Source organism: Pelobates fuscus, chromosome 12, assembly GCF_036172605.1.
Source record: "Pelobates fuscus isolate aPelFus1 chromosome 12, aPelFus1.pri, whole genome shotgun sequence".
NCBI classification, from domain to species: Eukaryota; Metazoa; Chordata; class Amphibia; order Anura; family Pelobatidae; genus Pelobates; species Pelobates fuscus.
The window spans coordinates 136563614-136576880 of record NC_086328.1 but is presented as its reverse complement, the minus strand read 5'-3'; the positions used below and the strand labels follow the sequence as shown (position 1 = coordinate 136576880).

The following is a 13267-nucleotide window of genomic DNA, read 5'->3' as shown; positions in this document are numbered from 1 at the left end:
CTGCTGGGGACCCTCGCTTACTGTTAGACCTTTTGAAACCTGCTTAACAATGAACAGAGTGATGAACTCCAGATAACATATCCGCTACATTAAGAAAAAGTGGTGCTGGTGCCTAGAGTGTTGCTTTAAGCATGCTAAGAGGCTGGAATTGGATCAGGCTGAAGATGACATAGTCTAGGATTCACATAAATCATTTTAATTTCTCCAGCTAAAAATTAACATTTCTACTTGAACTAGAAATATTAATATTTAACTGGAGTAAATGGTCTAATCCCGCCAGCTGTGTGTTTAACATTTCTAGTTCCTCCTTCCTCGTTCTCCTAGCCGTTGTCACTGACTATCTTAAAATAGCAATTTAGATTCCATATTGTGTAACAATCACTTCCTGCTACATATGTAAAACACATTTGAAAGTTTATGTTAAAGTTTATGTTAATATAAGATCGAGATCCGAGGCACACGTTTGGTGTGGAAAGTTCTACAAATGCCTTTAGAAATATGTATGGCATTAAAAATGAATTGCAACATTTGTTAAACACATAACTGTACATCGAAGAGAATTTAGCATTAGATTCTAAAAACAATTCTTAAGATCCCCCACAAATATTGACTATCCAGTTCGGTTCAATAAGGATACAGATAAAACCTAGGTTGTTGGTGATTCTTGACCTCAGATTTGAAGATCACTGGTCTATTAAGTTGCTGCTCAAAGTGGAGGTCTTTGTGAATGGTTCATATGATTATAAAAGTTGAAATATTTAAACTTTTAAAAGTTTAAGCATTTACAAAAAAAATAATTACTTAAGGTAAAGCTTTTTGTAATTGATCTTCATCCATCCATATGTCTGCGGTTGTGGTTGAATGTCATGTTCCCTACACAGCAGAAAAGTGTAGGCATTCATTCTGCTACTAACTTGGTCAAAAGGTTGAGCAGATCTGACATTGTATGTTTCACTGAGTTTCACTCCTGAGTCTCCAGAGTACAATTTAATGAAAACATGAGGTAATCGTTCTGTGATTTTCACCAGAGAATGATTGGACCAGTTTGCTATTGGCAAATAAGCTATTTAGATCAAATAAAATAAGTTCCTATACACAGCGAGTTAAAATCAACCACAAAGTATAAAAATTAGCCTCATATTGAATGGCCTAGATGACTCAACCATGTATTAGAACTGTCTCTCTAATGTTTCAGGACAAAATCCCTTTTAACCAACCATAAATGACTCTTCATTGGAATGGAGCAGTGTAGAGGCTGTATATCCCAAATCCAAGTTCAGATATGACATGAGGAGTTGGCTTTTTAACTGGCAGTTCTTCATCATGTCACGTAGCAGCTTGTTGTATTTGTCATAGGATTATGTTGGCCATCAGTTGAGTAGCCAAACTACTTTGTAAAGGCTCTGGAGTTGTCCAATTAAACAAAATGCAACATTGAATCACTTTAAAAATCTCTTGACTTTCAATTTCAGATTCTGTAGATATATATATATCTTCTTTAGTATATTATTGGACTGAAGTCCATATTTGGTACAAGGAAAGGTTAACAGTGAGATGAGGCCATGGTAGCTCTTGTATAGTCATTATCTCAGCCTCTAGGGATAAAAATAAAGATGAAAATAAAATCCACCAGTGCAATTGTAATAACTGGAGAATCTAAAAAAATCTTGATGTGAATTGTTTTACTTTTCTAAATCTTCATCAAATGGATCCATCTTGAGTTCAGTTTGATAGTCTTTGATATTAATGTATTTTTTAGAATTGATGGAGGGAGAAGGGACAGGCTAGACATTTGATAAAAGCTCAGTATTATAGTAAAACAAAAATCATCTATACATTCTCAGGTTTCAAAATCTATTTTGAGCACCAACTACATCTCAAATAGAACTTTGGTAGAAGTCCACCTTGGGCTCAGTACTTCCAAAAAAAAATTATATTTTCACAGTTTATCCATAACTCACCAGCTCAACATGCAAATGAGCATCTCATGATTGGTTCTGATCATTGGCCTTTTTGGATCACAATCCATGTTTTGGTAGATAAAGCTCTATGTAAAGCAGGGTTCTATTGCTAAGGGTGACTTTAGGAAATGCAGAATTAAGTCTGAAACATAATGCCTGTATGTGCTAATTTGCATGTTGAGGTAGGAATTATGGGAGAATTGTGGAAACATGATTTCTCATAATTACTGTGACCAGAGTAGATACTCTACTTGCGATACATAGCTGATGCACAAGAGTAAATTTTGCATTAACATAAACAGTGGCGAGTATTATTATGTTTGGTCTCACTACAATGTGTTTAATACCCAGAGGATATAAAGTTGCTCATTACAAACTATATAGAAATTCTCTGGTGGAGCTGGAGAGGTCCATGCTATTAGACTGCAAATTATAAAAATAGATGTTTGTTTGTCACCAACACTGTTTAATGAATTATTATAATTAAAAGGTAGACCAAAATCTGCACAAGACAACAGTAAGCTCTAAAAAGAACCAAATGAGACTTACCTTCTGATTGATGTGAAAGAACTGAGATCAGAAGAAGACAGTTCGAATGTATGAAGACTCCTCCATTTTGCTGCTTTGGATAATGAAGGCCTCATGGGTTAAGATCCACATCTTTGAATTTCCCCCCATATCCAAGTATAAGTGGAATCCAGTCTAAATACTTCTGGTCAACTAGTTCTGGTGTACAATTAAGAATTGGTTAGTAATAGATCTTAAAACTAATATTGATGCTCACCAATGTCCTTCAAAATATATCCACCTTTTATTCATCTGTTGTTTTAGTTGTTTGTAAATTTTTTGGGCACACAACTTAATAATTTCACCACAAGGTGGTCTGCATGTTAGACATTTTCAATATGCTTATTGCTGCTATCAAAACCCTAACCAAGACTAACAGCCAGGGCTACCCAGGTGTAGCTCTGCTGAAGCTGTGGGACAAAATAGACATGTGTATAACAATACTCTTTAGTCACATTTATTAGGGGATTTGTTTCTGCACTTCCAATAGTGGGACACTAGAGAAGAACTCGTAAGTGACAGAGTTCCTTAGTAAGGACTGTCCTGTGGGAACTCAGACATTTGGGACAAAGATGAATATATTTAAAAAGCCATTTTCATTAGCGTATTAGCGTACCAATTCATAAAAGTGCAGATTTCAAGCACTTTTGTGAATTAAAGGGTTACTATAACCATTTTGAGGGGGGGACTGTTCCAGTGTAATATACCCTATTGGGCACTGTCGAGAAAGTCCCCCTCATAATTTGCAGTAAAACCTGCAAAAATACAGTGAAGTTCCCAGCGCTGATCTACCGCACCTCCTTCAATGTCCCTGGGGTCATGTGCTTCTCGTTTACCGTTCTTTAATGGTTCCAGGCCAGGCTTTAATCGGACTGGGCACCACTGTCAACGCTCTCAGCCTGTCAGTAGCTGCCCATTCACAAAACAAAGGGAATAAGATATGCTCCTTTTTTACTCCGTTTTGTTACATGGGGAGCTACAGATAGGCTGATGATTCTAAATTAATTTTGCTAATCTGAATTGGGGGCATTTTTGACTTTAGTGAATAAACCTAGCTAAGAAATATACAGCAACAAAAAGTAGAGACACCTACCTGACTCAGAGCTTTGTGATGTTCCCTCGCTGTAGCATCCAGGTTTAGGAGTGCAGGAGTGACATTGAAGAATGACATTTGTGCATTTACACATTGCTTGGTTCTCACCCTCCTCTGAGTGTATCTGCAATACAACGCATTTTTTCTAATGGACTCATAGAATTTGTTCTAGATAATATGTCCAGAGTAGAAAATGGTAACTACTATAAGAAAGTGCACTAAACATTTCCTTAATAATTATAATAATATGCAATATTATATATTGTAATTATATATAGTATCAAGTAAAACTTTAACTCTTTCATTTCCAATAGTAAACCTATTAAACCAGGCCACTTTTCAATACTTTACATGGAAAAAATGTAAGAACCCGCCACCGGATGGCTGACATCTGGACCAAATGCTTCCAATCTATAATATTATAGGGGAGGTTATAATACTATGGGGGAGGTTATAATACTATAGGGGAGGTTATAATACTATAGGGGAGGTTATAATACTATAGGGGACATTATAATACTATAGGGAAGGTATAATACTGTAGGGGGGGGTTATAATACTATAGGGGACATTATAATACTATAGGGAAGGTATAATACTGTAGGGGGGGTCATAATACTATAGGGGACATTTTAATACTATAGGGAAGGTATAATACTGTAGGGGAGGTTATAATACTATAGGGGACATTATAATACTATAGGGGAGGTTATAATACTATAGGGGAGGTTATAATACTATAGGGGAGGTTATAATACTATAGGGGACATTATAATACTATAGGGGAGGTTATAATACTATAGGGGAGGTTATAATACTATAGGGGAGGTTATAATACTATAGGGAAGGTTATAATACTATAGGGGAGGTAATAATATTATAGAGGAGGTTATAATACTATGGGGAGGTTATAATACTATAGGGGACATTAAAATACTATAGGGGAAGTTATAATACTATGGGGGAGGTTATAATACTATAGAGGGGGTTATAATACTATAGGGGAGGTTATAATACTATAGGGAAGGTTATAATACTATAGGGGAGGTAATAATATTATAGAGGAGGTTATAATACTATAGGGGAGGTTATAATACTATAGGGGACATTAAAATACTATAGGGGAAGTTATACTACTATAGGGGAGGTTAAAATACAATAAGGGAGGTTATAATACTATAGGGGATATTATAATATTATAGGGGAAGTTATAATACAATAAGGGAGGTTATAATACTATAGGGGATATTATAATATTATAGGGGATGTTATAATACTATAGGGTATATTATAATATTATAGGGGAGGTTATAATACGATAGAGCAGGTTATAATACTATAGGGGAGGTTAATACTACAAGAAAAGTTATTATACCATACAGGAGGCTATAATACTATATACATCCATGGGTATGGGATGGGGGACTTTAAATTAAATCGTGGCCCATGGAAAAATAAAGGGATACCGGGATGCATATGTTATCCCACAGGAGCAGTTCCATTTATCATTTCTCTGTAATCTGATAGCATAGTGTAGCTGCCATCAGTATACACATATCCCAGTTCACTGTTTAGCGAGCTGAGCTATGTGCACAGAGTGGCAGGGCTGTTATCCACAGCTTGGCTAACTCCCTGGAGTACAGAGAGCTCAAACATGCACAAACTGCACACACAACTTGTGGAAAAAAGTATACCGGCCAGCCCAGAGGATTCCATCTGACTGATAGCCTGAGAGGCTGACTTAAGGCTGCAGTGATTTTTACAAATATCTACAATTCTAAGCCACTCTCTGAGCTGAATATTTGCTCAGGGTGATCTAAGCGCGATTAAAACTATGCAAAGTTGCGATGCGGCTTAGAGTGACCCTTTAACTTTGAAGCTCTGGCTTTAAATCCTCTCTGTTTAATTTATCCATTACTGGCTTTTGGTTTGGTAAACTGGCTTAGCTACTGAAATTATAGACAGATCATCTCCTTACTAGCCGCCTAGTAGCCGCCTAGTTCCTACCCTTTGTATTCTGCATCCTTGTCCTCGATTTTTATGTTTTTGTAGTTTTTTTTACTTTATCTGCTTTTAACCCTTTTCACTGACCTACCAGCGCGCTCCTTTTATCAGTCTCTCATTGGATAATTGGCTGGATACCGCAGTGGCCATTCTTGAAGACCCAAGTAACTTGTCACTCCCTGGCACTATAACCATTCCAGTGGGCTGTAGCGGTTATGATTTACCCATTCTTTTACCTGGTTGGTTTCTTTAGAGCAGGAGATAAGTTGGGGAATTGAACAATCCTGGCAGCACACACCAGCAGGAAAACGGGATTCACGTCTGCAATGCACCTTTCCTTTCTGGTTTGGAAAAGACACAAATAGATGAGAGATAAGAAATAATTTAACATAAAATGGCTGTATTTACTAATCATTGAGTGGTGGTGAGTTGATAGACTTGCAAATATGAAGCTAAAATTCCACACTCCAGCTTTTTTCATTATACATTTTTGCAAGACACTTGTTGTTATGTCATCAGAACACAGTGGCATAATAGGGATTTGAGGTGCTGTTGTATCACCGTCTGCAATTCAACCCCATTCCTGCTGGTGTCGGTAGTTTTGGAGCCAGTTATATTTCGGCATCGCTGCTCACTTGTCACTTCTAATGTTTACTGTGTGTTCAAAATATCTTTTAGTGAACAGTTTAAAAGGAATTTCTGTATTAGCAATTTAAGCGAGTGGAGAGTGGGCTCCGGGGAACCTTGGAGAACCTACCTATAGTCTATAAGCCCCCCGTAGTCTTTTCATGGGTATGTTTTGGTTATGATTCTAAGATTGCCCCTTTAACAGTTATGTCATAAATGTATGTTATAGTCCAAAGGCCAAAGACTCTGTGTCATAGTAGCTTAGTTACACATTTGTATATAAGCAGCAATAGAAAAAGTGCTTCTATACAAGCGATATACAATATAATTATCAAAAACGAGGTCAAGAACATGCTATAAAATAAAATACGCCAACTTGGAATGTTTGTGTTAGTAAATGTTTGATTAAAGCCATACGTGATATTATACATGTCGTATATATATAATGGTAACAGAAAGTCTGTGAAAGCTTCAGTTATTTGTATTCTTACAGTCATTTGAATTAAAACCAAATAACAGATTATCAATAGATAAATTAAGTAACATCTTACACAAATGTAATAATAAAAAAAATAAAAACTTTTCAAATATATAACATTGGTTCAACATTCCTTGTTGGTTAGGTATGTGAACCTCAAGGATAATCAGAGCTAGACACAAGATGTCCCTGGAGTTAGATCGCAATCAAGTGTGTTCGAGGGGTTCTGTCCAACAAAAAAAAAACATTCCCTGTGAGTCTTCTCTTCACAACACCCTATAAACAAAGGGGATTCTGAGGACCTCTGAAGAGAACTTGCTATCTCTAACGAGGCTGGAGAGAGTTACACAACCATTGCAAAAGACATTGACTTTCGTTGGTCCACTTCTCGAACATAACACTGATCCCTGGTATAAAGGGAAAAGATCTTCAGATAGTTTCTGCATAGAATATTGAATATTGTCTGTATTTATGAGTCCAAAATGATAAAAAAAAACAAGGGACAAGAATGGTTTTCACTGTAGGATAGCAGTGAGGAAACAATTACGCTCCAATAGGGTTGATGTTCAAGGAGGGATAAGCCAAATGGAAAACGATTTAGGTAAACTAGAAAAATGGTCAGAGTTGTGGCAACTGACATTTAATGTGGATAAGTGCAAGATAATGCATCTTGGACGTAAAAACCCAAGGGCAGAGTACAGAATATTTGATAGAGTCCTAACCTCAACATCTGAGGAAAGGGATTTAGGGGTGATTATTTCTGATGACTTAAAGGTAGGCAGACAATGTAATAGAGCAGCAGGAAATGCTAGCAGAATGCTTGGTTGTATAGGGAGAGGTATTAGCAGTAGAAAGAGGGAAGTGCTCATGCCATTGTACAGAACACTGGTGAGACCTCACTTGGAGTACTGTACACAGTACTGGAGACCCTATCTTCAGAAGGATATTGATACCTTAGAGAGAGTTCAAAGAAGGGCTACTAAACTGGTTCATGGATTGCAGGATAAAACTTACCAGGAAAGGTTAAAGGATCTTAACATGTATAGCTTGGAGGAAAGACGAGACAGGGGGGATATGATAGAAACATTTAAATACATAAAGGGAATCAACACAGTAAAGGAGGAGACTATATTTAAACGAAGAAAAACTACCACAACAAGAGAACATAGTCTTAAATTAGAGGGACAAAGGTTTAAAAATAATATCAGGAAGTATTACTTTACTGAGAGGGTAGTGGATGCATGGAATAGCCTTCCAGCTGAAGTGGTAGAGGTTAACACAGTAAAGGAGTTTAAGCATGCGTGGGATAGGCATAAGGCTATCCTAACTATAAGATAAGGCCAGGGACTAATGAAAGTATTTAGAAAACTGGGCAGACTAGATGGGCCGAATGGTTCTTATCTGCCGTCACATTCTATGTTTCTATGTTTCTATGTTTCAATACTATTGCTGTCTATCTCAAGATTGCTGACACATGTTTAAACAGAACAGCTTTGGGAAAATTGTACAATGGGGGGATGAGACAAAAGAAGAACCAAAAATCAGGAATTAAACACAGGGCCATGCAGGCGAGAGGAATTTAGATCCTTTTCAGGTGAAGTGACAACAATATCTGGATTGTACCGACATATCGATGTCTGGATTGTACCGACATATCGATGTCTGGATTGTACCGACATATCGATGTCTGGATTGTACCGACATATCGATGTCTGGATTGTACCGACATATCAATGTCTGGATTGTACCGACATATCGATGTCTGGATTGTACCGACATATCGATGTCTGGATTGTACCGACATATCAATGTCTGGATTGTACCGACATATAAATGTCTGGATTGTACCTACATATCGATGTCTGGATTGTACCGACATATCGATGTCTGGATTGTACCGACATATCAATGTCTGGATTGTACCGACATATCGATGTCTGGATTGTACCGACATATCGATGTCTGGATTGTACCGACATATCAATGTCTGGATTGTACCGACATATAAATGTCTGGATTGTACCGACATATAAATGTCTGGATTGTACCGACATATCGATGTCTGGATTGTACCGACATATCGATGTCTGGATTGTACCGACATATCAATGTCTGGATTGTACCGACATATCAATGTCTGGATTGTACCGACATATCAATGTCTGGATTGTACCGACATTTCGATGTCTGGATTGTACCGACATATCGATGTCTGGATTGTACCGACATATCGATGTCTGGATTGTACCGACATATCGATGTCTGGATTGTACCGACATATCGATGTCTGGATTGTACCGACATATCGATGTCTGGATTGTACCGACATATCGATGTCTGGATTGTACCGACATATCGATGTCTGGATTGTACCGACATATCAATGTCTGGATTGTACCGACATTTCAATGTCTGGATTGTACCGACATTTCAATGTCTGGATTGTACCGACATATCAATGTCTGGATTGTACCGACATATCAATGTCTGGATTTTACCGACATATCGATGTCTGGATTGTACCTACATATCGATGTCTGGATTGTACCGACATATCGATGTCTGGATTGTACCGACATATCGATGTCTGGATTGTACCGACATATCGATGTCTGGATTGTACCTACATATCGATGTCTGGATTGTACAGACATATCAATGTCTGGATTGTACCAACATATCAATGTCTGGATTGTACCGACATATCGATGTCTGGATTGTACCGACATATCGATGTCTGGATTGTACCTACATATCGATGTCTGGATTGTACCGACATTTCAATGTCTGGATTGTACCGACATATCAATGTCTGGATTTTACCGACATATCGATGTCTGGATTGTACCTACATATCAATGTCTGGATTGTACCGACATATCGATGTCTGGATTGTACCGACATATCGATGTCTGGATTGTACCTACATATCGATGTCTGGATTGTACCGACATATCAATGTCTGGATTGTACCGACATATAAATGTCTGGATTGTACCGACATATCAATGTCTGGATTGTACCTACATATCGATGTCTGGATTGTACCGACAAATCGATGTCTGGATTGTACCTAGATATCAATGTCTGGATTGTACCTACATATCGATGTCTGGATTGTACCGACATATCGATGTCTGGATTGCACCTACATATCGATGTCTGGATTGTACCTACATATCGATGTCTGGATTGTACCTACATATCGATGTCTGGATTGTACCTACATATCGATGTCTGGATTGTACCGGCATATCTGGGGGACAATGTTAAGTTGGTTGCTATTAAAATAGATACCATCAGATATATTATCTAAAAGTTAACAATTTGTAAAAGTGGTCAATATAGGAGTTAAAAAGTATTTGTATTATTTTGAAAATCATATTATCTTCATTAAGATAAAGATAATTTTTTTAAAATAATTTAAAGATGATTTTGAAGCGTTCACAGACTTTCCTTTTATTTATTTGTGTTTAAAATAGGCTATAAAAAATTTACTGTATACTACAACAAATAGTAAATGAGCAAACGCCTTTAGAGTAAGAGGCTTGCGTATATGTTTCTGAACATTTGTGCTGGTTAGATTTTACCAAACATTCACACTGCAGGCAGAAGTCCACATCTACAATAAAGATGGAGCCACGGGTGAAAGCATAGCCATTGAAAGAACATCCTAGAGATAAAAGACAAAACAAAAACAATAAGCAGATATACATGAAACATGACATGGAGTTTATCTTTTTAAGTGTATTCGAATCCTTGGTCAGTGCATTAGACCTTTGGACCTCTAGTTGGGTAACTTGGAGAACAATTATATTTTTGATGAAAAGTCTAAACTCATTTTACTAAGAGTGTTGCATCTGAGTATCTACCACACTTCCATTCTTCCCACAAGTATTTGTTCACACAATGACTGTTTCATGGAAGCCAAGGCTCAGTGCTCAGCTAGTGCCCGTGCGTTAACATGTGTGATGGAAAAAACATCAGGAAAATGTCTGGAAATATCCTCAGTAATTTTTATACTGTATTGTTACCAAAATGTCCAGCTTTAAAGCTAGAAGAAATCTTAGTTTGTGAATTATATTGTGACTGTTCTTATAAATTGTAAAATGTTGACTTTGATTTGTAAATTGTTTTGCAACAAAACGTCTTTGCATTTTCTCGGTTAAACCTAAAAATACTTTCTTGAAGTTCACAGTGTCTCGACTGCAATATATAATATAATATAATAATACATGATAATATATGACATATAATAAAAGTATATTATACCTGTTAAATATTTAGTAGGTTCTATGTCTTCACTCGTCATTTCTTGTTCGTTTTGTTTTCCCAGCAGAAGCCTTGTGTGTTTATTGACCTGAGTAGGCCTGGTGGTATGATCAGCATGTCTAGCAGATAGTTTGGTGGATCCTGAATAATACTTGGAGAGCAAAGAAATGTCAATGGTATCTGGCTGGGAAGACAAGCCAGCTCTTTGGAGAGAGGAAACAAGAGAACCCTTTTGTGTATGAGTAGGATAAGAGGTATACAAAGAGATTAAAGTAGGTTCATTATTATGTGTTATAGGGGGGTTAGAAGTGGTGGGAGATACAAAAGTAAAAAGGGGGTTTGTGGAACGAGAATATGGATGAGAAAGTCTTTTGGTAATAATATCTGAAGAAGAGACAGTTTTAAGATTCAGACGAGATTCAGAATCACTAGTTTGATGAAACGTATGACCAGTGGTGGTCCCAAGTGGAATGTTTGTTAGAACTGAAGGGGTAAAACGCAAACTGGAAGGCAGATGGAATGAGTTGCCAGATGTAGCAGAAGATTTAGTTTTACTGTCAAGTCTGGAAAGTTCGGAAGCTGAGGAGTATGAAATAACAATTTCTGTATTTGATTTTGATGTTGTGGAAGATATGGTTCCTGGTGAAAGAATAACAAATGTGTTGGGTGAATTTGAAATCGAGTGGAGAGGTGCTTCTGTTTTAACTGTAGACAGATAGGCAGTTGGAGTAGTTCCTGTCGTTACTGTGTCACTTCTTGAAATAAATTTTTGAAACAAAGACAGGCGGCTAGTCTGGAATGGGTTTGCAGCATTCAGTAGTTTAATTGGGGTGTTGCCATCTTTGGAATTTGTGCCAACTGGAGAGCGCTGAATTTCTTTGGCGTAAAAGGTATCAGGAACCTCTGCTAAGTGAGGAGAAAGGCACAACAATTGTTACAATTAGTCTAAGCATGTGTCCTCGAATCTCTATTCCAAATCTAAGAGCTATGGTGGACATACCATTCAGACAGCTTTGCGTCTTCTGCTCGCATGGGGTACAGCGGCCTTCTCTTTTTTCACAATGCACATTTCCTTCCTAAAGATAAACTCTGTTTTACGGTCACCTTCAAAACACAGGTTCTCCATGGTACACTAAATGGCTGGTCATCGTGAACCACAACAAGACCAGTTATAAAATAAAGACCTATAGTTACAAAGGCCAGGGAGGCTGTTAGTGAATTCCAGAGTAAAACATTAGAAATACTTACAGAGCAATGGCAAACAATGCATGGTTCTACATCTTGAATGTAGGAGGCTTCGTTCTCCACCATAAGCCCTTCAATAAGACACTCTGCCATTAAAAGAAAATAATTTTACTTTAAGCTCTGAAGACGGTGACTCTCACAGAATAGGTCATAAACTGAACAAATCCTAGATAAGAAGTAAAATGGATTTCAAAAAGTGTCCTGAAACTCACTCAGTAAGTGTGAGAAATATAAAAAGCTAGGGACCTAGAAATGTGTACCTTCACAAGCTGAGCAGCATTCTCCAGGGAACACATAAGGATGAGAACAGGACACAGAGCAGATGACAGCTTCACAATGCACCTCCCCATTCTGGTGGAACATAGACAGAAACATCGGTAAATAGGCTAAACAGTTGTTTCTAACAGTATCTAGAGCTTCTAGAAATCCCAGAACCACCATGGACATTTCTTCGCCTTATATTATATTAATAATTATAATCTAATATTTACCTAGTTGAGTAATATCTTCACTATGTGTGTGAATGATATGTATGATGCACCATTCTATGTGTAAATGAGGGATATGTATTATGTACCACTCTGTGTGTGAATTAATTATATGTTTTAAGCACCATTCTATGTGTAAATGAGGGATATGTATTATGTACCATTCTGTGTGTGAATGAGGGATATGTATTATGTACCATTCTGTGTGTGAATGAGGGATATGTATTATGTACCATTCTATGTGTGAATGAAGGATACGTATTATGTACCATTCTGTGTGTGAATGAGGGATATGTATTATGTACCATTCTGTGTGTGAATGAAGGATATGTATTATGTACCATTCTATGTGTGAATGAGGGATATGTATTATGTACCATTCTGTATGTGAATGAAGGATATGTATTATGTACCATTCTGTGTGTGAATGAGGGATATGTATTATGTACCATTCTGTGTGTGAATGAGGGATATGTATTATGTACCACTCTATGTGTGAATGAAAGATACGTATCATGTACCATTCTGTGTG

General features: G+C 37.2%; 1 protein-coding gene across 1 annotated transcript in view; it reads right to left on the bottom strand.

Annotated features, from left to right (window-relative positions):
• Positions 1–130: 130 nt before the first annotated feature.
• The window catches only part of VWCE (von Willebrand factor C and EGF domains), a 92156-nt gene continuing 79019 nt past the window's right edge, over positions 131–13267 (bottom strand). Inside the window, exons 23-31 of the mRNA XM_063437420.1 lie at positions 12508–12598; positions 12251–12333; positions 12003–12078; positions 11003–11908; positions 10321–10403; positions 5862–5966; positions 3622–3745; positions 2511–2687; positions 131–1595 (exon numbers count right to left, since the gene is read on the bottom strand). Coding sequence (XP_063293490.1) covers positions 2602–2687; positions 3622–3745; positions 5862–5966; positions 10321–10403; positions 11003–11908; positions 12003–12078; positions 12251–12333; positions 12508–12598 — 1554 coding nt within the window. The 3' untranslated portion in view covers positions 131–1595; positions 2511–2601. The remainder of the gene's footprint in view (positions 1596–2510; positions 2688–3621; positions 3746–5861; positions 5967–10320; positions 10404–11002; positions 11909–12002; positions 12079–12250; positions 12334–12507; positions 12599–13267) is intronic.